Source organism: Cyclopterus lumpus, chromosome 10 (assembly GCF_009769545.1).
Source record: "Cyclopterus lumpus isolate fCycLum1 chromosome 10, fCycLum1.pri, whole genome shotgun sequence".
NCBI lineage: Eukaryota > Metazoa > Chordata > Actinopteri > Perciformes > Cyclopteridae > Cyclopterus > Cyclopterus lumpus.
The window spans coordinates 10,762,436-10,785,058 of NC_046975.1; the positions used below are offsets into that span (position 1 = coordinate 10,762,436).

Sequence of the window (22,623 nt, forward strand, 5' to 3'; positions counted from 1 at the left end):
TACTTTGTTCATTACACATCTGGCTGACAGGTGCCCCGTCTGTTAAACGTTGAGTAATTTCATTCCAGCAAAGAGGAGCAAATGGAGAGGAGTGGAAGATAAGGTACTCTATCTTCTATCTCTGATGACATCAGGGCTTTGAGAGCTTGTTAGTGATGGAGAGTTAGAGTGGCGTTGCTCACTTTCTACGGACAGTAATTCAGCCCACCGCTGTCAGTGCCCTTTCAAAGCACTGATTACTCCATTTCCAAGAGCCTAATCTCTGTAAACAATCCTCTGTTTTCATTATCTTATAAACTGATTAAGCCCTATGAATATAACTTTCCAGCGCTGGACTCAGACAGAAAAAGAAACCTTGCCATATTGATGCCAGCTGTAGCTGCATGACCTTACAAGAGAAATAAAGCCTGTGATACAAACACAGATAGGGGAGTGGACAGGGAGGGAACATATGTGACTAGACGTGCTTGAGAAGTATGACAGACATTGGATAAAAAAAGATTTCCTGAGGGAAAATCCTTAACCTGCTTGTGGTTTTGCACAATTTGCAGCTGGATATTATAGTCGAAACCTTGGAATAAACAAACCATTTTCTGTGAGACTAGCTTGACAGTTACTAGACAAGTGCATACATAGGTTTTTGTGGTTGCTCTTATAGTATAGAATATATTTTATTGCATTGCACATAATAAGATACAATCTTGATTGATTTCCCTCTTATCTCTCTGTATCTCAATGTCCTTCGTGCCATTGTAAATTAAAAATGGCTTTCCACCCATAATTTTTTTCTCCCCTCGTTCTGGACAAAGTGAGGTAACGTTTGCCAGCACGCGTCTCCATCTGTTAACAAACACTTCCAATATGTTGAGAACAACATCTTGGCCCTCATTGTCCTCCATCAGGATGTGATGAACGCCGTGCACCTGTCTCAGAATCCAGACTGGTTTCTGGCAGCGGAGATACTGTCTCAAGCGAACAACTATACGCCCACATGACATCAAACACGGAGAACTTGAAGTCTGTGCTTTCTTTTCCCTTTTAACATCCCAATACAAATCACAAGAATGAACTCCCTGCCCCCATTAGTTTGTTTGGGGTTTCCTCATTTGCCAAAAATCACTTAAAGTCAATTAAAATGTCTCTGGTAGAAGACCTGTTCAAAGTCAATGTGCACACGAAAGACATGCCTTCTGTTAATCCTATTTGGTAAACAAGTTTTAAGCATTCACATGCACAGGCCCACATCGTCACCCCAAACTGTAAATCACTCTAGACAGTAAATTACCTCCACTAATAAAACAGATCTGTGTGTTCACTTAAGTCAACTGAGGGGAGAATAACAGCAAAACTACGTCAGAAGTTGAAGCGGCCTTGATTACAGAAACTGAGAAAGAACTCATCCAATCACGCCAAGAGAGTCAGCGAGTTGGACTCGGCCTTCGTATCGTGACACGGAGGAATGTTTAGGAATGAAGGCAACAAAAAATAAAAGAGACAACCTGTGTCACCCCGCTCTGAACTCCCCACTGTAATTAACTAATGCATCTCCATTTGTCATAGCGTGACATTGCATGATTCTGAGGCAATCTAAGATGTTGGCTGGGCTAAGGAGAAAACATCAGCACCCTCTACTGACGAGCCGGCCAGCTTCAGGGCCCCAGCGGACTTTGATTTCATTTCCTTACGCTCACATGAAGGTCGCTTGTCTAATTATAGTCTTATGATAATGCTTCCACTGAGCTTCCTGCTAATTAGTACCATATCCATCCTCTGAGCTAGAAAGCTCAGTGCTGTTTTGCATAATTGAAAATCATTGTGACTGTTATTAAACCCTAAGGATTATGAAAATGACAATAAAGTCAACAAAAAGTGTTCCAACCACACAACAACTACACATTTAGGAGTTCCTAAGTAGGTGGATAAGTAGAGTCTATTCACACTTCTTTCACTGTTTCAAACAACCACGATGTGGCTCCTGTTGTTAGGGGTTGTGTAACATATTAGAGGGAGGGATGGGGTCAGAAAAGGGGGAGGGTAGTTTATATTATAATATATATAAAAGTGGAAGTGGGAATATGATTCCTAATTCACATTTAGTAATCAGTGGTGATACCGTACCTTTTTAGTACCGTTATATTATTTTCAAGGGAATTTGTTGTAATTGTTCCTCTTACTCAAGAAGAAGGTCAAAAGAAAGATGTATAACAATGAGGAGAACCTTTCTTTTTTATAAAGAGAAACATTCAGCCTCCATCCAGTCCGATCATTTCTGTACAGTCCATGAAGTTCTCTGAACTTGATAGATGAGTGAAATCAAATTAAATAAATTACCTTTACAAATGACTTTCCTCCATCTATGCACACATCAAAGGCCATTCCGGCTTTACTAGAAGTGCAAAGCATTTTATATCGACTCACAAGATTAGTGAGCAAGCAAATATAAACTCCGGTTATGATTATAAATCCTTCCCTCCCACATCTGCTTGGACTAGAGGAGACAATAAGTCAGCGTAGCAGGTAGACGTTTTTGGGATATATTTGGCTTTTCTGTGAAAGGGAATGACTAAATATAAAGTGTGGGGTAAAGGTTTACGTCAGGACCAAGATATTCTGAGGATCGAGACGCTTGGCCTTTTTCATCTCTGTGTAACTGAACCTACATCAGTATGTCACTGTCTCCTCAGCTAAACAAATTAGTACATTTGATTGATCAAAGTTTACACGAGAGGGCGTATTTGATTTCAGAACAGTGAGGGGAGCAAAAAAGGGAGGAAGAGTGAGAGAGGGAATGAAAATGTAAAGACACAGGCAGAGTGAGAGGGCAAGGGAGGGGTGAAAGAAAGAGAGAGAAGACGAAAAGGAGACTGAGCAGCTGGATTGCCATGTAAATAGCTGTGCAGATAGGTAGGGTTGGGCTCCGTGCCAAAGGCTCTACAAAGGGCTCCTAACATCTGTTTGAGGGTAGATTCCTGCTCTGTGTTGTTGTAAGAATAATATTCTCGCTCTGAGGGCCTGTTCCCTCATCAGACAGGATCATGATCACGCATATACACTCTCTAACATCAGACCGCAACCCTGCAGAGCTGAGAAACACAAGTCGGGCTGTTATTGATGTTATTACACCGCACCTCAGTCATCATCGTGGATGGACAGGTGGAACATCGCTCAGACAGTGAAGGCTGCCTTCAGCTGGTCATTTATGAAGCAGGAGCAGACTAAAATAATTAGACTCATTAGGCAGAACAATCCGAAAGATGTAAATGCGTTGACGAATCAGTGGCTGTGACAATGATCGGAGGAATTAGCAATTCCGAAGTATTAAAACGTTACTTATCTCGTGGTTAAGTAGGAAGTTTACACCATGAAATACAGCATTTAGTTTTCTAGTTTATATTTAGGTCAGTCGACGAATGAAAACAGCAAAACCACAAGTTTGGAGTACGGATAATGAACTGCTAAACCAAAATGTTGGTGACAAACTTAAAATATTCCAACCAATATTTTCCCATTGAGTAGAAAGAAAGAAGAAAATCTGTGGGACATCGCTGTTGGTGTGTCATGACAAGGATCTTTTTCCCTCTCCCAAGAACATATGCAAGCAATTTGTATAACAAATGTTGGTTTTAGACTGTGTTCCATGCATACGAGTGGCTTCTCAAAACCTGCAGGGCTCCATTCGTTAGTGCTTGAAAGCAAAGCAAACAAATTAATTAACACTATCTTCACATGGGGTGGCCAAGGAAAGCAGGCGCTGAAATGTTACACCATTACCTAAATTCGCATGCATCTGTCTGTGTCCCCCCCCCCCCCCCCCCCCCCCCCCCCCCCCCCCCACCCCTTCTGCATACCCTCCCACCCCTGCCCCAGCGCACACAGCGCCCTTGAACAAGGCCGAAGGACCACCTGCGTGAAAGAGGAGACCCTCTCTGTTATGTCTCTGCGAGGGAATGAAATAACACGGAATCCAGCTCTGCAAATAACTCAAAGTGAAGATCATTTTCCACATGCAGCTTGACAAAAGGTAAAATAAGAACAGATGATGTCCTCTCTTTCCTCCCGCTCGCTGCTCTGCAGCTACACTCAACGTTCCTCACACATTGTTGTGCTGCTTTGCAGGGGTCTGACCCCTTTAGTCGCCTTGTTAACCGGGTGGTATAAGATACGAGGTCTCATTCCGAATAGCCGCTGACATCGAGTCAGACGTTTTTTCATGCCTTCACTTGGCTGAGTTTAAGAGGGTTTGAGGAACCTGATCCCAGATCTGATCATTATGTGTGAGCCATCAGGAGCAGCGGGAGGCCTTCTTCTAAATTGGGCATCCATCACAGGAGAGGGAGGCTGCAACTGTCTGCACCAGAACCAGTATGAGATGAGGGGTCCCTCTGTTTCAAGACTTTCACATTCTTTATATGCCGAAGGTAACATTTTTGAGTCTATGTTTTTGAGGAATTTGCACAAATAATATGTAACGACATCACAGGCAGACATTTTTAAAATTTTGTGAAATAAATGTATTTGCTTTCTTGCCAAATGTTAGACAAGGGGATTGATAACACTTTTATGAAACTCCAGCCAGCAGCAGGTCAGCATAGCTGGGAAAAGGGGGAAACAGCGAGCCCAGAAACAAAAAACACATCTACCAGCACCTCTGAAGATCACAAATTATACCAAATCTGTACAAAAATCTAAAAGCACGTAGCAGAGGTATGACGTTCTAATCTGGGAGCTTTAGAGATGCTGGAGGATGTATTTTGTTATCTTTGGACTGAACCATGTGAGCCATCTCCAGTTTTTATGCAAAGGCTGCTGGCTGTAGCTTTATATTTGTATCGATCTTCTTATTAAACTCTCGGCATAAAAAGCGTATTTTCCTCAAAACTATTTCTTTGACTTCAACAATGAGTCTGCCAAATACACACACGCATCTCCAGCATGCTCCATAATCGAATCAAACACACCTCAGTCTGTACAACGTACCGACCTTTGCTCAACCCTCTGAAGAGGACACATGAAGTTTATCTAATCCAAATAAACAGGTGAGGCACTTATTAGCCCCCAATTCCCACTGCAAGTGTAACTTCATTTTCAATTTTGACTCTCTGGCTGTGACTCGTGGGAGAGCAACTTCAAAGCTGCAGCCGTGCACTTGAGGTCATTATCTTTATTTCTATATCCTCTGCAGGTTCTCAGCATATGGGAACATTTTAACTCTGGATTTTTTTTTGTCTGCAGCCATAAATCTGTCATGTCAACTATAAAATATAGCTGACCAACAACAGATGTCGCTCTAATAGCTAGCAACAAAAAAAGATCCAAATCAAAATGTACCACTTCTAGATTGTAATTTTAACACTTAATAGCCTTTAAGATTGATTTCAGTTTTGAACACAGGAGATGGACAGTGAGCAAAAATCCAAACATTCACATGAGGAGGGAAGAAAGGGGGGTTGGCTGTTTCCTTTTAAATGTATATTACTCTGGTTCACTTCCCTTTCTATCTTTCTCCGCCTCTCTCTTTTCTTGAATCCCTCTTCCACCCTTTGCTGAGACGAATCCTCCTTTCATCCTCTTCTGCAACGAGGGCCCTGGTGTCTGTTCGCACAAAGACTGACCGTCCCTGACTCCTTGTCAACCCCTTGCCCAATTCATCAAGCTGAGGCCCATGGGCATTCATCACCCCCACCACCTTTCATATCCCGCACCAGCTGAAAGCAACTGTCCCTCCTCCAACTTCAATGCAGCCATGACACATCCGTAAGATTTATCGTGGCATAATTAGTAGCAGTGAAAAAAGGGCCTGCATGCTTTGGAGGGTCAATAATACCGTAACCCACTCAGAGGAGATCTCAAAGAAAGTCACATCTGCTTCTAAATAGATGCATAGAATGCACCGACCACCACAAAAGTTGATGAATTAGCCAAAAACAAGACGCTGGGGAATCAAAGCCTCACAGTGACATCAAAACAGTTATACAGACTTTGGGTAATGTTAACATACTATTTGTCACCATTCATGGAAGAGAGACACCGTCATCACTCCCATTGCTCAACAGGGAAGCTGCTGTTGCTTGTGATGAGCGGAGAGAAGTCCCCCTCAAGACGGGGGTTTCTGAAACAGCTTGAAGGAGGTCTAAAATAACATGCCTAATAGTTAAGCGGTGTTCTTGATGTAATCATGCCCTCCCCTCCCACCCATCCTGCTGTCACTGATATCTCAAGAACAGTGAACTAATTAAAACACTCCTGGAGTTTGTTTTCATTTCGCTCTTCACACAGATATAAAGTCTTCACTAAACAGCTGCGTTCTTCTTTCCCCCCCTCAAAGCCACACGTTGGGACCTGTTGCCCCACTGTGCACAGAAGAGTTGCAAAATCCCCGTTCAATCATAAATTACACCTATTATTCATTATTTCTGTTGTGGCTTTCTCTGTGTTCCCGCTCATGTGCATGGCGGCACAGCTCACTGCGCACCTGAAATCAGCGGACATTTACTCAGGCAATGTGATTTATACGTGTACTTTAACTATTACATTTTCATATTTAACGTAGTTATTAATTACTTTTTAGATTATGTTTTTACATCGAAACAAATTGAGAGCATGACTATTGCCTCTCATTGGCTCTCAACATGGCTGACGGTGCTAACAGCGCTTCCAGGGCAAACAACAACAGTGCTGACAGCTAACAGTGTTTACCCGAGCAGGGACTGGAGTGGGTGCCACACTTCCTGCTACGACCATATGAGAGCAGTGCCGAGGGCCAGCCGAGTGCCAGCCGAGTGCTCGCCATTGGGCGACGCTCACCTGCTCTGACGTACACTGACGGCAGCCATCCTGGCAACTGAATTACGAATTCTGCTCAGAGGAAGCCTCTAATTGGCCAATACGTGTTACCTTGATTGGTTAGGTTTAGGCATGTGGCGTGAGATAAGTTAGGGTCAGGGTATCAGAGCCCATCAGAAGCAGAGCAGGGCGCCGTTCACGCCTTCGCTGTCGTAGGATTCACAATATCGCGGACCGGCTATGTCCACAAAGTACAGAGAAACTCTGATTATTATAGTCAGAGGAAGAACAACGTCGTTCTCTGCTCAGGCAGACATTATTCCACTTTATTTTTACATAACAAATAGTTATTTGTTGTAGTATGAGGCCTAATGCTCTGAAATACATGTTTAATTTATCGGCACCTGGTCAGAAACATGCTAGTAGCCGACGCATTAATCAGCTTGTTTGCTTAATGAGTAGGCCCATGTTCTTCTACTACTTTAGTAAAATATCAAATGCAGGACTTTAACTAGTATTCTTACAATGCACAATTGTTACTTTTACTCCAATAAAGGATCTGCATATGTCCTCCACCACGACTGCAAATTCAGGGGGACATTTCTTGTGAATTATAATATTAAAGTGGTTATATATATATATATATATATATATCTATATATATATATATATATATATATATATATATATATATATATATATATACACACATGAATATATTTATTTGTACAATGTGTTTCACTTTCTCTCCTGTGTGATCTACTTAATTAGCCAGTAACATAACTTAAGCGGCAGCTTATTTGTTGTTTTGCACCAAAGAAAGCGGGCTAAATCAACATAATGGAAGATAAATGTTTTTAAAAGAATAAATCTAAAACAACCCTCAGGATGTCTCCAAACAGTCTCTGCAGCCGTCAGATTTGACACTACACGTCATCAACATTCGGATTTTCCTTTTTTTCCCTTCCTAGTACAAGTGGTTAAGCTGCTCGTCTGCTGGAGCACATTGCAAACGTTGTGCAGAGGGGCGAGGAAGCACCTGCTTCCAGCAAGGAGGTGGAGAAAATGCTCTCATGAAAACGTCCAGTGGTTGGCACTGTGCAGGAGGTTGGATTGCTCTGAGAATATGCACAGGTTATTTAGATAACCGTGTGGGCTAACACGTTAGTCTCATGCTCTGTGGTTTTCTTTTTGTCTTTCTTTTTTTTTTTTTGCAGACCAAAACTCAGTCAGAGTAAATTATGTATTGCCTTTGTGGCGGAGGGGTTGTTACAGATGATCATAGATGTAACGTTCGTGTCAGACTGCCATGTGGGTGATGATAACATTTGCTTCTGCGTCTGTGTCGCATTGTAAAGCATCACGAACTGGTGCCAGAGTTCCCTGCGAGAGGATGGGCGATGTGGTTTTATCAGACAGCCTCGGAGCGCAGAAGCTAGGAGAAGATTCTGCTGGACGTGGATTTGCTTTGGTCGGAAGATAGATACAGCTTTCTACGTGAGGGGCGACGAGATAGTACAGACGCGTCATCAGTGGGAAAAGTTGGACTGAAAGTACACATTCAGTGAAGAAACTGATGCGCGTAAGAAGGGATGCCAGCCAGGCGTGGCTTGTGTTTGAATATCCAATGTGAGAATGCGTGGGGAGTATGTATATAATAGAGTCTTTCCATCTGATAAACAGAGATATCAAACTGCTGATTATAGCAAAGGACGTCCAATAAACTGAACGGACGTCTGCGTATTGTGGAGGAGCACGGCGCGCCGGGTACGCGTTGGACTTGTGTAAACTTTTCTCCCTGCTTGAATCACCGAACATTTTAAATGCTGTCGCTTAATGTGACAGCTGTGCACACTATGGCAGAGGTCGGGAGTTTTCTGGGGACACTCGACTTGGATTTACAAAGCTTTCCTGCGCTCGGGAGTATGCCCCAACCGGAGCCTCCAGCGGGCTTGAATGAGCGGCTGGGGCAGATTGAAGGGAGGCTGCAGCGGGGGTCGCCGACGGATTTCGGGCACCTCAAAGGGATCCTGAGGCGACGGCAGCTCTACTGCAGAACCGGCTTTCAGCTGGAGATATTCCCCAATGGGACTGTGCATGGGACTAGACAAGACCACAGCAGATTTGGTGAGGCTATTTCTGGAGTATTTAACTTTATAAATTCTAAGTATGGAAGATTATGTCACATCATTTGGCCATCACCACTGACAGATTTTATTTTGTTCATGAACTAACCATCAACGATTTATTACACGCAATTATTGTTAGAGAGGGGTATTGACATCTAGTAATCTCTAGAAAACAATGATCAATTTACAAAATGTAAATTTACACTTTGAAATACATATTTTAGGCTATAACACTTTGAGTGAGGGAGGGGGGGGGGGGGGTAATTAAGAGGCTTTTCCTGTCGCACATCCCCAGTGAATACTCATTCGTGCGTCACTGTCACCTGGCGCGCAGCAAAGCAGAGCCACACACCTTTTTTTTCCTGACAATCCCCGTTGCGCGTGCAGGGAGCAGGTGTCTCTCCGAAGGCGCAAACAAGCAGCGCGTGCGCGTCTCGCGGTCAAAGCAACAACTGCAGCGCGCGCGCGCGCTCAGCTCTGAAGATTTGGTATCATTAATGTAAATGGAGCGAGGTGCGGCTCGCGGGAGAACGATAAACAAGACGAGGTCAGGGGCGTACGCGCACATGTCTCGCGCCTCATATCCATGCAGTCATCTCGCAGGTGCAGGCCGGCTCGCTCGCTGCGGAAAGAGCCGAATAACCCTAAATTAAAGCATGACCAATGCGGAATTCAGGGAAGGTTTAATGTTCAGACTTCAGCCAAAACAAGCCGGTGTACAGGGATGGGTGGTCTGCGTGTTTGTTTCTGGCTTCACTTAGTTTGCAAATGCAAGGTCTTTGTCAGAGCTGCAAGGAAGATATGGCTTTGATTAGAGGGATATGAAACACACTCTTCACCCCACACAAAAATTAGAGGGATCTTCTCTGTCATCCTCTGGCATCACATGAGGTCGCAGAGATGGGGACCAGGTGGCTGTAAAGCGGCCTCTGCCAGCACAGCCAGCTGGATCCTCTGACTAACCTCTGCATCACAACAGCCAATAGCTTTTCATTTGACTGGTTGTTTCCCTGCCTTTGAAGTGCATGTTCACTTTACTGTAACTTCCAGTGAGTCAGCAACCCACCAAACAACTTACCCAAATCTCCGCTTCATAAAAGTGGCTCCTAAGTCTGTATTAGTAGCCACTGGGAAGTCCCAAAGACAGGTTGCAGACATTTATAGGCACCACAACCTATTTTATGATTGATGTCTGTTCTGGAGACCAGACTTTAAAAAGCAAGCTAGGAAATCAAATAAATCTTTCTCTGATGCATCCAGTCCATGCATGTGTCTTTTCTGCAATGACAACATAAGTTATGTAGTGGCCTTAAAACAGCTATTTGCAATTGTAGAATAAAGATGCAAGCTGTTTTTTTTACACATAGGAATAAGAGCTCAAAAGCACATTGCAGGATATAACGTGACAATGATCAGCAAAGCAAAACTAAAGCTCCCAAAAGCAGTCAACTGATGGTGACTGGTCTGCTGTCTCATAAATGGAGGACACTTGTTGCTGTGGAGAGGTGTCTGTTTGTGGGCTTACTGACTGTTTCTTGTTTGGTATTGTGTGTGTTTGACCTCAGGTATCCTGGAGTTCATCAGTCTGGCAGTGGGTCTGGTCAGCATCAGAGGGGTGGACGTTGGACTTTACCTCGGGATGAATGAGAAAGGAGAGCTCTATGGGTCGGTGAGTCAAAAGAACCTCCTCTCATGTACAACCCCGCCCTCATCATGCAGCCCAGGGTCTCATTCACAACAAGTCTGGCACTCGACACATGCGACTTATTTTACGGCCACTCAGAAAATCAAACTTTTTTTTTCTTCCTACAATACACGTCAGTACTGAGCTATCAAAAATAAGTTTTCAGGAGCAATCTGAGAGTCCGTTTGTTATCACGGTTCCCGTATGGCAAATGGGGAAAACCGTGAGACAAAACAAGAATGTTTCTTTTATAGAGTCTCACACTCTCCGTCACATACTTCCCTCTCCTGCGGTTTTCCTTCCGTACGGGGAAATTAATAAATAGAATATCCAATAAATAAGGACCGAAAACAACAGTCGGAAGAAGAAACTTACTTCACTTGTTTTTCATGTAAAGGGATTCAAGTAGATTTTGCAGCTTTAGAGAGCAAACCAACCTCTTAATTTACTTTTGAGATATGCAGAAATATTTACATTTTTCCCTAAAGTGGAGACAGGAATGTTTGGAGTCACTCTGGATGTGTGCAGTGGGGGAATCTAGGAGATTACCTCTCTGTGCAGAGCTGGACTCAAGTTTGGACTGCAGTGTTAAGTATAAAAGAATATTCTGTGCTTTTCCACAGAAATTGTAGTATCAGGAGAACATTTAGGTTAATGTCCTCCTGGCTGACTTTCTGTCATTCGTGGTTGGTATCTGGGGACGGGGAGAGAGGAAAGGGAAGAGATAAAGACAATGAAGGGGAAGTATGTGAGGGTTACCTGTATCAGGTGTCCCAGGGCAATACCTGAGGGCCTCTCAGGGCCCAGACTCCCCCTGGCTCTAAACATTTTGAACAGAGGCTACTTTAAAGCACGGCCATTATGTTGAAAGTGCAGATATTGTTACCGTGTGCTATCAGAGTCTGGCATCCTGGAGCTTTGACCCTGGGGCAGGGGGGCCGGGTGATGGTGGGAGTCAGTGATGTGTGGGGGTGGGGGTAATTGCACACCTGACTGAGTCACCTGACTGACAGAGGGAGCTTCAGACACGTCTGTCTGGAGCTAAGAGGCCAGGAAGTGCAAGGGGGAGGGGAGCAGGTAGAAGGGTGCTTCCGTCCCACAACCGTGTGTGTGTGTGTGTGTGTGTGTGTGTGTGTGTGTGTTAGGATGGAGCTGTCCCGGTCATGTGCCCTCAGGGCTGTGTTTACAGACAACAGCTTCCCCACATAGCCGCAGCCAAGCAGAGCCTGACAGCTTCTCAACAAAATCCACATCCTGTTAACCAAAAACATTTGTCCTCGTGTTGAGGAGGGAGAGAGTGAGATGGCGACACCCTCGAAAGAGGGTGTCGCCATGTGGCCTTCGTTCCTGGGCGATAGCCCTGACTCGACTCAGGTTCGACCCTCTTGCTGCATGACTGACTGGTCTTGGCAGGACAGCGGCTCTAAGCACTGCTGTCTCTTATTGTTCTCACACACTCACTCAGCCAGCACACTCTCAACTACTGAACCCGCAGCCATAGCTCATGCAGCTCTGTCAGTGGAGACCGAGGCTTTGAGAGCTGCTGTGTGTGCGCCTGTGTGTGTGTGTGTGTGAGAGAGAGAGAGAGAGAGAAGATTGTACGCCTGCTCACTGTTCTTGTTGCATCACGGGGAAGGGGAATAATTCTCCATGCACAATGAGAGGTTAACAGGTCTGAGGAATGAGTGCGGCGTGTAAAGTGGAAAGCAGCTCGTAATGACTTCCCCTCTTTTGTCATGATGAGCACCTGCCATAACGAGTTTCTACGGGTTCATTTCAGCTTTCAGGTGAAGTTTGCAACATGTAATCAAATGCACAAACAAGCTCATCAGGAAGAGAGCAATCTGCATGCAAAGCGGCATTCATCCATTTCGTTTTCAGCTGCATTTTGATGTCTGTAAAATCATGTTTCGGCTGCCAATTGCCTTCTTCTCTCACTCGGTGGCATTGTGAGCAGGACTTCAGCAAATGACGGATGTGTTGTTTTCTCTCCCGCAGAAGAAGCTGACAGCAGAATGCGTGTTCAGGGAGCAGTTTGAGGAAAACTGGTACAACACCTACGCTTCAACTCTGTACAAGCACACAGACACTGGACGCTTCTACTACGTGGCCCTAAACAAAGATGGCTCGCCCAGGGAGGGCAACAGGACTAAAAAACACCAGAAACTTACCCACTTCTTACCCAGGCCCGTAGAGATTGAAAAGATCCCTCAGGCGTACAGGGAACTATTCCAGTACAGGTGACCAGTGCCTACAGTTAGAGAACTGGTTACATTCAGAGGAACAGAAATAACAAATAAAAAAGAGGAGGGGGAAAGATATTTTGGACGTGGTACATAACTGTTTACCCTCAGCTCCCCCTGAGGTCACTCTGTTTGCGCCTCGGCCCACTGCCAAGCACTGACATAAACATTGTGCATGTTCCTGGATGTCCGTATGGGTGGGGGTATCTTGTAAAACCACTGCAAGGACGGAGGAGGCCCGCATGCCCGCCCTGCTGATCAAAATCAGGTGCCATGTTTTCTAAATAACCACTTTTATGAGGTAAATGCGTAGATACTGAAGCGACATGCGATGACAAATGGGTTTGAGTAGCACTAAGCTGGTGGGTGGGGGGTGTGTGTGTGTGTGTGTGTGGGGGCGGTGTGGGGTGAATGGCTGACTGAGGACACAAAGAAGGGACTTTTAGGAGACCAAAATGATGGAGAGCACTGCAGATTTCACATTGTGCATTTGCCATGTACTATACAGTTAACTGTAAGAAAGTGCACATTCCGCATACACAGAGACAGATATGAGAAGGTCTATGTTTTACATGCATGTTAAATGGCAGGTCGGGATAGACCAATACTAAAGAAGAAGAATGTCTGTGAGACAAGGCGACCTGGAGTTTTATTAAGTCGACTCCAAAATCAGGGATGAAAGCGGGGAATAAAATCTCTAAGAAGAGTGTGCGAGAGATGAAAGGGCACTTACTGCACATCCCCGGTCCCAGCTGTAGGCTCACTTGGTCTCCCTTGTAATCATCAGAGTCCAACGATCTCATTCATCACATTTAAATAAAAAATATTAAGTGGCGTTGTGTAGGAATTGCATGCAGAACAAGCGATTAAGCTCGGGACAAAAGCACTTCTCTGACTGTGGTTGTAAAGAAATGCGATGGGCTTTTTAAAAGGGTGGTGACTTGTAATGTTATCAGGAACATTACGAAAAATGCAAGCAGCTGAGGTCGATCCTATTTATGAGATGTACAATATATTTATTTTCTACATATAAAGTATAAATATAAATCTATATATTTATTTATTGCAAAGACTCTATTTTGTAATGATCTTGAAGTTATCTGGACTGTAGATTCTACTGAAATTACACACACAAAAATGCAATGAACATGACAATAAAATTGTCCTGCTATTGAGAACTCATTGTGAGAGACTATTTTTGCTTGGATAAAAATCTGATGTACAAATTAAAACCAGATATTGAATCTATGTGAATGTTGCATTTCTTTACTTTGATTTTCAGAATGGCTCACAGGAGGATGATGTTGCCCAGTCGGGCTTTGGTCCAGACTAATATTTTAACAACAGTTGAATGGATTACCATCACGTCTCGTACAGACATCCACGGCCCCCAGAAGACAAAGTTAAATGACATCGGTGATCCTTTTACTTGTTCTCAAGCGACATTTGTGGTTTTCACCTGAAAATGAAACCACCCAGTTTACTAGCTTTCCTTTGTCTGGACGAAAACGATTTAGAGTTCACTTAGTTATATGATAAGTTGATGCAAGACGCTCATCGTTATTAAAATACCTCAAACGTAATGTCTTAAAAAGCAATAACTGCATGGCATTTTGCCCCGCTGTCTGAAAGATGGAAGTAAAAAGATACTGCAGATTTTTCTTCCCCAGAGGAGAACACGATACAATCCCATGCCGATTTGCCCTCATAAATCCTTTAGCAAGTACTGTGCACAGTACACAGCCCTCTCTGTCTCCACAAGATCTCAGTCAGCCTACAGCCACCGTACAAAATCTGATTCCTTGTGCAACTGGATCCCGGCTCCTAATTGGCTTTACACATCAGCATGGATTTAGAGCAGTGATTGGTTGTTCATTGCAGGGGCCTTACAGACTGCACCATAGTGCCGTCCAGACTTTTCAATGGACAGACACAGCTGCACGGAGAACCAGCAGTGATGTGCCGCAAACCTGGAGTGGTGGTAATCTGGGGCTGAGATCAACATTTCAACATCTGCAATAGTTGTAATGTTTCTCCACTGGCACATATCTGTAAGCTGTGAGAGCAAGCTCCCCTGGGGGGGGAGGGAATGGAAAAGTCAAAGACATGCAGGGGAAAACCCTGGCAGACTGAGAAATGAAAACAATACCAGGAGGGGGAAAATAGATGAAAGATTGAAGGGAGAGTGGGACAAAAGGCACTCAGTGCTGTGGGAGGGTGTGAAATACAGGGACACTGCCTCCGGATGTATCAGCTATCTGCTTTCCAGCTATTAAACGAAGAGCGCTACATTTTGGGAAATAGGCTTTGCTTTCTTGCAGGGCATTAGATGAGGAGATCAATACCATAAATATGAAGCTGGGGAGACAGCTGGCTCACACTGACATTTCTATTGTACTATCCAAAAATGTCCCACTAATAACACATCTTTATCCCAATTTTATAATAAAAGTAATGGTACCAAAATCAGAAACATGAATTGCGTGTGTCCATGTCTTGAGGGTTTATAACACCGACCGTAAACTACATCCCGGATAAAAGTCTGGCTAGTTAACATTGCTGCATATCATTCCACACACTTCTCATCTTCATCCGTCAGTCTAATAAGAAGGCATAAAATGTCCCCCAAAATATGGGCAAAGTGTTTTCATATATTTTTAAACTCTTAACTACCAACATTTGTACAAGCCTCAAAATCCACCATGGGTCAGTCAGTAGACATGTAATCACACAGGTGCATGAACACCTTTGTGTTGCTAACCAGAACGACCAACATTCCCCTTAATTCAGTCAGTGTGACGCACGGACAAACATCGGTCAGTAGTTCTGTCCTTAAATACAAAATGACTTAAACACAGGAGTCGCTCATTCTTTTGGTCACTTTATTAAATGTTATATTAAATACTTATCAAGATAATAGCAGATCAGATTCATGGCAAATCATGTTGGTGTATTTGCTAACACAAAAACATTCTTAGAGGGGAAAAAAGGTTTCTTTACATTTATGAAATACACCTTGTGCAAACACAGGAGCCAACTAGAGACACATCTCTTTGTGAGAAATGTACATATTCCTCTTGATTAACAGCTACACCAGTTTAAGCATTTAGAAGCAAAAATGTGCCAAAGTAGAATACAGATAGTCTGGTTGCATGCCTGCTGAGACTAGTGTCCAGAAGGCATTTCTCACAAAGCAAGACACAAATCAACCAGATATATAATAAGATTTCCTTCTTTACTCTGTCAAATCCAGCGTGAAACACATACATCTGACTTTGACAGACAATGTAAAGGGAAAAGATTTGGGCCCCGTGATATCTGGCTGAACTGGTTGTGCTTTGTGAGATCCAGTCACTCACCCAAACTTGGGATCAACACAAGTGGAACATAAACAATGGACAGGACGCACAGTGCTATGCTAGACAACACGTGACAATGAGAATGATGTTACAAAAGGGTCATAGGAATCGGGCAGGCAGTTTTGAACAACACAAGCATTCCATTACCATGTTCAGTGACAACTAATGTAAACACTTAAAAAGCAAAATAGAAAAGATTCAACAAATCTCAAATCTTTAGAGCTTATTTTAGGAAATGATTATAAGGCCATCATTTTTTTCTGTTTTTGTTTACTTATCAATTTCTTCTAAACCCCCAAAAGAGCAGGACTAAGCAGCACCGTCAGCTGTCTGCTTTGTTAGATATTTGTGAAGGAATCTACTGGGGCTAATAATCACGTCGTGCTTTACATCAGAGAGTCCTGTCACCAACGACACTGGTCCCACTCAGGTTTACTTCGGCATTTAAAACGGTATAAAAAACTGAAGTTAAATCATAAGGACACCCTCTTCCAAGAGAAAAACAGTACAATGCTTAAAAGCATTGGGGCTAAAATGTGTTTGTCTTTAAATACATGAAAAATGAAGATATAGAACTTGAATAACATTAAGGCGGTATATACATTTTTGTCCTGTTGAAATGCCTAATTGACACAGTCACTTATACACTATATTCCACCTTCTCTCAGTGAACTACAGAATAAAGAACTGAGAATCTATCCCACTTGAGGCGCCAGTGGACAGCAGCCTAGTCTCAAAACTACTCCACCCTCTGCATGGTGCACCAGATTGCTTTGAGCTCTGAGCAGTGATGTCACAGTGCGTTTGTCACAGAACTGGGCCTCTCTTGGACTGGCCCACCGGGAGCCAGCTAGCTGAGTGGGTGGAGCGGGGGTGGGGGTGTTGTTGAGGAAGAGTCCCTCTGACCTACAGGCCCTTGGAGGGCCCAGGATTCTTGCCCATGCCTCCCAGGCCGTGGAGCTGCTGGTAAAGCCCCACCAGGTCCATCTGACTAAGCCCGCCACCTCCCATCATGCCGTTCTGCATGGCCAGCTGGTTCAGGTAGCTGGCCTGGTTAGCCATGGCCAGCTGCTGCTCCTGCACCTTCCTGTTGGTGATCAGCTTCTGCACGTACATCATCAGCTGGAAGACACAAATATAGTGGGACATTTAAAATTACTACGAACAGACAACTATAATTAAATTAATATTGCGTGACCAATAAGGATCTCTCATGTCCAAAGTACATGGGAAGCTAAGAGGCATGAAAACCACAACACACACACATATACACACACATATATATACATATACACACATATACATATATACACACACACACACACACACTAAAACTTGCGCCAGATATGACAAAAAACATCACTAAAAAAGGTATAATATTATGACAGTATAAATGAAATACAAGCGAGCAAATGCTATGCAGCCAAGAAAATTAAGAAATTATGTATTCATAGCTAAAGCCAGAAAACAGATACTGAGATCCAACTTATTAGCGTGTGCAGGTGAAAGTATTGAGTAAGGAGAGGGCAATACAGAGAAGCTGTGATGTGTAACTAAACATAAATCAAGATTTAGGTTTTAATATGCAAATACAATTGTTCCCTTCTGGTTCTAACAGACTGCATTTCATTTAGATTATACAACTTTCTGAACTTATTAAATTGTTCTTAAAGAGCGAATGAACAAATGCTTCCATTGGCTTGGTCATGGTGTTTATGGAACTAACTATTATACAATCACATTTTCTAACATATACGCATCTCTAAGCACCATAAATTAAACATTAAATTATAAAACAAATATTGATTTTGTAAAAATAGCCAGTTCTACCTGCTGCCATTTAGTTTTCATAACTAAACCTTGTTTGCTAATAAAATGGTGAGAGCAGTCTTTTAGCCATCAGCTGCTACTCGTACACAGAGCAGGTCTTACCGTCTGCTGCCTGGTCAAGACGTCCCGGTACGTGGCTTCCCTGAGCTTGATCTCCGCCTCCAGAGTGGCCTGTTGACCCAGAGCCATGGACTGGACCTGACTCTCTGTGAGTGCTGGGTTCTCCTTCCACTGTGGGCACAGAGGAAAAGCCCACACATGTTAACCACCACAACAACTATAAATCACCCCAAATGTGACCTCATTAAAAGCACTTCTTTGGGACAAATAAAGATTAATCTCCAAGAAAAGGTATGAAGTACATCTTCATTGACAGACTGATTTAGACACTCACCAGTCTGGCGATGGCATCTTCCAGTGACTCCCGTGCCAGAGTCTTCAGTGCATTTGTTGCTTCAATGACTTTCTGTCGTCCCTGGTTTATAAGGTCCTAAAGACAAATGAGGAAGAACAGTTAGCTTTTCTCATTTTTACCAAAAGCAATTGTGTGGTGGGTACATAATTGTGCCTATTAAGAGACACACATTTACTGGGGGTTGACAGATTATTATTATTTAAATGATCAGAATCAGTTTTTTCTTTTCAAATCCTATTGTGGTTAAAATCAATGCTGTGCTACTCTGGCGCCTCTCTGCTGTGGTCCCACACAAATGTGAGATATAGCTGACGTTACAATAAACATCACAATCATCCACGCTGAAGTTGCAAAAATAGCCGGTGTTTACAGCTTTAAAATGGAATGCCACTTCCCTCCATCCTTAGTAATTAAGGAGCAGTGGGCTGCAGTGAAGCGCCCAGGGAGCAACTGAGGGTTCAGTGTTTTGCTCAAGGACACTTCGACATGCAACTATGGGGAGAGCGGGGATTGAACCGGCTACCTTGTGGTCACGGGACGACCACTCATCCCCATGAGCTACAGCTGACCCCAAAAAAATAATAAGTAAACATTGCAAAAGCTTTAAAGCATATGGCGTTCCACCAATTTACAAGAAGATACTCGGTTAGCTTGGCGAGAGTCTTAAAACATAAGAAAGCCCTCCGTAATGCCAGAGCAGCCGATTATTACTCATCAATAGAGAAAAACAACAACCCCAGGTTTCTCTTCAGCACTGTAGCCAGGCTGACCGTCACAGCTCTGTAGAGTTGTGTATTCCTATAGAATTAGTTATGACTTAATGCACTTCTTTAAGGATAAGATTATAACTATTAAGGAGGCAAGATTAATAATCTCCTGCCCTCAACAAGTACCGATCTATCCTCAAATAGAGTAACCTTAGAAACATATTTAGATGGCTTGTCTCCTATTGACCATAAGCAATTAACTTCAACAATTTTTTCTACATCTAAACTTTCTACCTGTCTCTTTGACCCCATCCCGACGAGGCTGCTTCAAGAATTTACCATTTACCTTAAATGAGCACCTATTTACTAGATATGATCAATCTGTCTTTACTAACAGGTCATGTACCAGTCTTTCCAAGTAGCTGTAATTAAGAAGCCCACTCTTGATCCAGAGGTGTTGGCTACAGACCTATCTCTAACCTTTCCTTCCCCTCGAAGATCCTTGAGAAAGAAGTCACAAATCAGTTATATGACTTTCTACATATTAGTTTATTTGAGGACTTTTAGAAACCACCACAGCACAGAGACAGCACTGGTGAAAATGACTAATGACCTAATTGCATCAGATAAAAGGACTCCTCTGTTCTCATCTTGTTAGACCTTAGTGCTGCGTTCGACACCATTGACCATGACATCCTATTCGATTGGCATTTCAGGTACCGCACTAAATTGATTTAAATCCTATTTATCAGATCGATCTCAATTTGTATTTGTAAACGGTGAATCCTCAATGACCACCAGCGTTAATCACGGAGTTCCACAAGGTTCTGTACTTGGACCAATTTTATTCACCATATATGCTTCCTTCAGGCAATATCACAAAACACTCCATAAACTTTCATTGTTGTTGCAGATGATACTCAATTTTACATCGATCAAGCCAGATGAAACCAACCAGTTTGCTAAACTTCAAGCATGTCTTAAGAGACATAAAAACCTGGATGACCTCCAACTTCCTGATGTTAAACACAACAAAACTGATGTTATAGTACCATATTGCCCCACTAGAGAGCTGCGCTCACTGAATGAGGGGCTACTTGTGGTTCCTAGAGACTTAAAAAGTAGGGTGAGAGCAAGAGCCTTCAGTTATCAAGCTCCTCTTCTGTGGAACCAGCTTCCACTTTCAGTCCGGGGGACAGACGGTCACCACATTTAAGAGCAGACTTAAAACGTTCCTCTTTGATAGCACTTATGGCAGGCTTGCCCTGGTCCAGCCCCTAGATATGCTCCTATAGGCCTAGACTGCTGGGGACACCCTAGGATAGGCTGAGCTCCTCTCTCCTATTGTAAGAATGCATGGCCCATTAATGCGCATCATTAACTCTACTTCTTCCCCGTTGTCTTTGTGCTTTCTCGCCTGACAGGTTTCCATGGATCGTGGTTGTGTCTGGAGCCGGTCCTGCTTCCTGCCACGGCCCTGATGACGCCCACCTTTCTCTATCTCCTATGAATTCATTCACCATTATTGCACATTACCAGCTTTACTCCTTTTCTGGAGTCTGTGCTTTCTATCCTCACAGGTGTCCATGGATTGTTGTTATATCGGGACCCTGGTCCTGCTATTATCATTATTATTAGTTGCATTGCAATTAGTATTGCCAATACCATTACTGCTTTTATAATAATTTTTAGTTCTACTACATCCACTGTTGCCGTTTTTGGTAGTTCCAACTTTTTCCATCATGCCCGACTTATATGAATCATTTATCTTATATGCATTGAATGTATTGCAACTGTTATGTTGTTCATTCTGTACATATGATCCTCCTCTGTTGCTCTCCCAAAGGTTTCTTTCTTTTCTCCCTGTTAAAGGAGTTTTACCTTAACCGATGTGACGTCCCGGGACAGAGGATGTCATATGTGTACAGATTTTACATTTCAACATCCCTATTGAAAAACACAAGTTCTTAGACTCTTTATCCTTTCCATCATTCAGATGCACTATAGTGTATCAATAGTTGCTGCCCCAGACATGGGGTATTACAAACTATTGGTTGGAGGAGCGGGGCAGAGCCGGGAACCCCAGCTCCGAGACTGTTGTCACAATTAGCAGTAGGGACCGAAGAATTTGGGGCACCATGCCGTGGGGGAAGGAGAGGGAGGAGGGCGAGGCAGGAGAGGGGCATGTGGAGCTCATTACTTACCTCCAGCTGCTGGTTGGTCATGGAGGCCAAAGCCGCCATGTTGAAGGAGAAGTAGTTGGAGTTGCCCATGTCCATTTGGGGGTATGCTGACTGGTAGTTGTTCCTCATGAACACACCCTTAGAGATGAAAGACAGACGGAGGAATCCAAGAGAAGAGCAGGATTAGTACATTTTAATTGGGCAGGTGTTAAGAACCACCAAGGAAGGACATGATGGGAGAGAATGGATGCCACCATGTGTTTGACCTTAAGTAAACAGTCTTGTCCCAGTAAAGGCCAGCAGGATGCCGATGTTTGTGTGTAATTGAGCCTCTGCTGCAGGTATTTTTCCTGTGCCCTGTAATCTGGCCATCCGGTATGTAGGTGTGTGTTGGATCTTTGGACCTGGTCAGATAGACAGGTGTGCAAGACTACGGTAGTACAAAAGAACACGCTATTAACAAGCAGCCACTCTTGGACCTTAGCTGTGTTCTCAGATGCTCTGCAGACTTCATACATCAGACACAAAATCTAGACTGGACTTCATTTCCAAAACGTATGACATGAGCCTCTCTAAGCTCTGGACCGAGCTGAAGTCATCCGAGTGAGGACGAGGGCTCCCGGGTTCAGTTTAGTTTTGGACGCCTGATCATGTTCTCACAGTTTATCCCATTTCCTGAGTTGCAAATCTGATATTCATACACATAGCTTTTCCTGGCCACTGCTGACCAACCCTTAAATTGTGAAGACATTAGCAGAGGCCGGGTTACTTTCCAGTTGTTTCTTATACAAAGCTCAGTATACAACCCTCATACTGAACAGCTGCTCATGGATGAGTGTCTTGTGCATCTTTAGAAAATGTATAGAGTGCAGTGATGCAAACGCTCTTGAAATTCTCATATTAGACCTCAGCGCCACGGTTTTTTCATGGTTACTGGGAACCCTCTGTTCTCTTGAAAAGCAGAAGAGCTCTGAGGGAAAAGCCGCTTAAGGCACACAGAGGGCAAAGGAGGGAGAGTGTGTTGGAAAAATAATCATTAGGGTGAATTCGAATCTAGGATTACACAGAGGGGGAGAGGAGACCTGCTCCTGGTCTTACATCAACCCCCCCCCCCCACCCGTATACACTTCTCCAAATAAACCTCACTAATTGCCTATTGATTTGTCCCACAAGAAAGCAGAGGGAGGAGAAGGGGACAATGGGGGCGAGATGGAAGAAGAAAGGTATAGAAAAGTCTCAAACCCTCAGTGGACTTACAGTAGAACGGCCAACCTCTCAAGGATTTGTATA

The 22,623-nt window shown here is 43.5% G+C and overlaps 2 protein-coding genes across 4 annotated transcripts in view; one reads left to right on the forward strand and one right to left on the reverse strand.

The window, feature by feature from the left end:
- Nucleotides 1-8,606: 8,606 nt before the first annotated feature.
- fgf16 (fibroblast growth factor 16) lies at nt 8,607-13,090 on the forward strand. The gene is made up of 3 exons (XM_034543747.1): nt 8,607-8,910; nt 10,478-10,581; nt 12,595-13,090. The coding sequence occupies exons 1-3, from the start codon at nt 8,607-8,609 to the stop codon at nt 12,838-12,840; spliced, it is 654 nt and encodes a 217-aa protein (XP_034399638.1). The 3' UTR covers nt 12,841-13,090.
- A 2,617-nt stretch (nt 13,091-15,707) lies between these two features.
- atrx (ATRX chromatin remodeler) overlaps nt 15,708-22,623 on the reverse strand; it is a 34,082-nt gene continuing 27,166 nt past the window's right edge. For all 3 annotated transcript variants that reach the window (XM_034542841.1, XM_034542840.1, XM_034542842.1), the window contains 4 exons: nt 21,355-21,471; nt 18,423-18,518; nt 18,131-18,259; nt 15,708-17,320 (listed from right to left, as the gene is read on the reverse strand). In XM_034542841.1, coding sequence (XP_034398732.1) covers nt 17,105-17,320; nt 18,131-18,259; nt 18,423-18,518; nt 21,355-21,471 — 558 coding nt within the window. In that variant the 3' untranslated portion in view covers nt 15,708-17,104. The remainder of the gene's footprint in view (nt 17,321-18,130; nt 18,260-18,422; nt 18,519-21,354; nt 21,472-22,623) is intronic.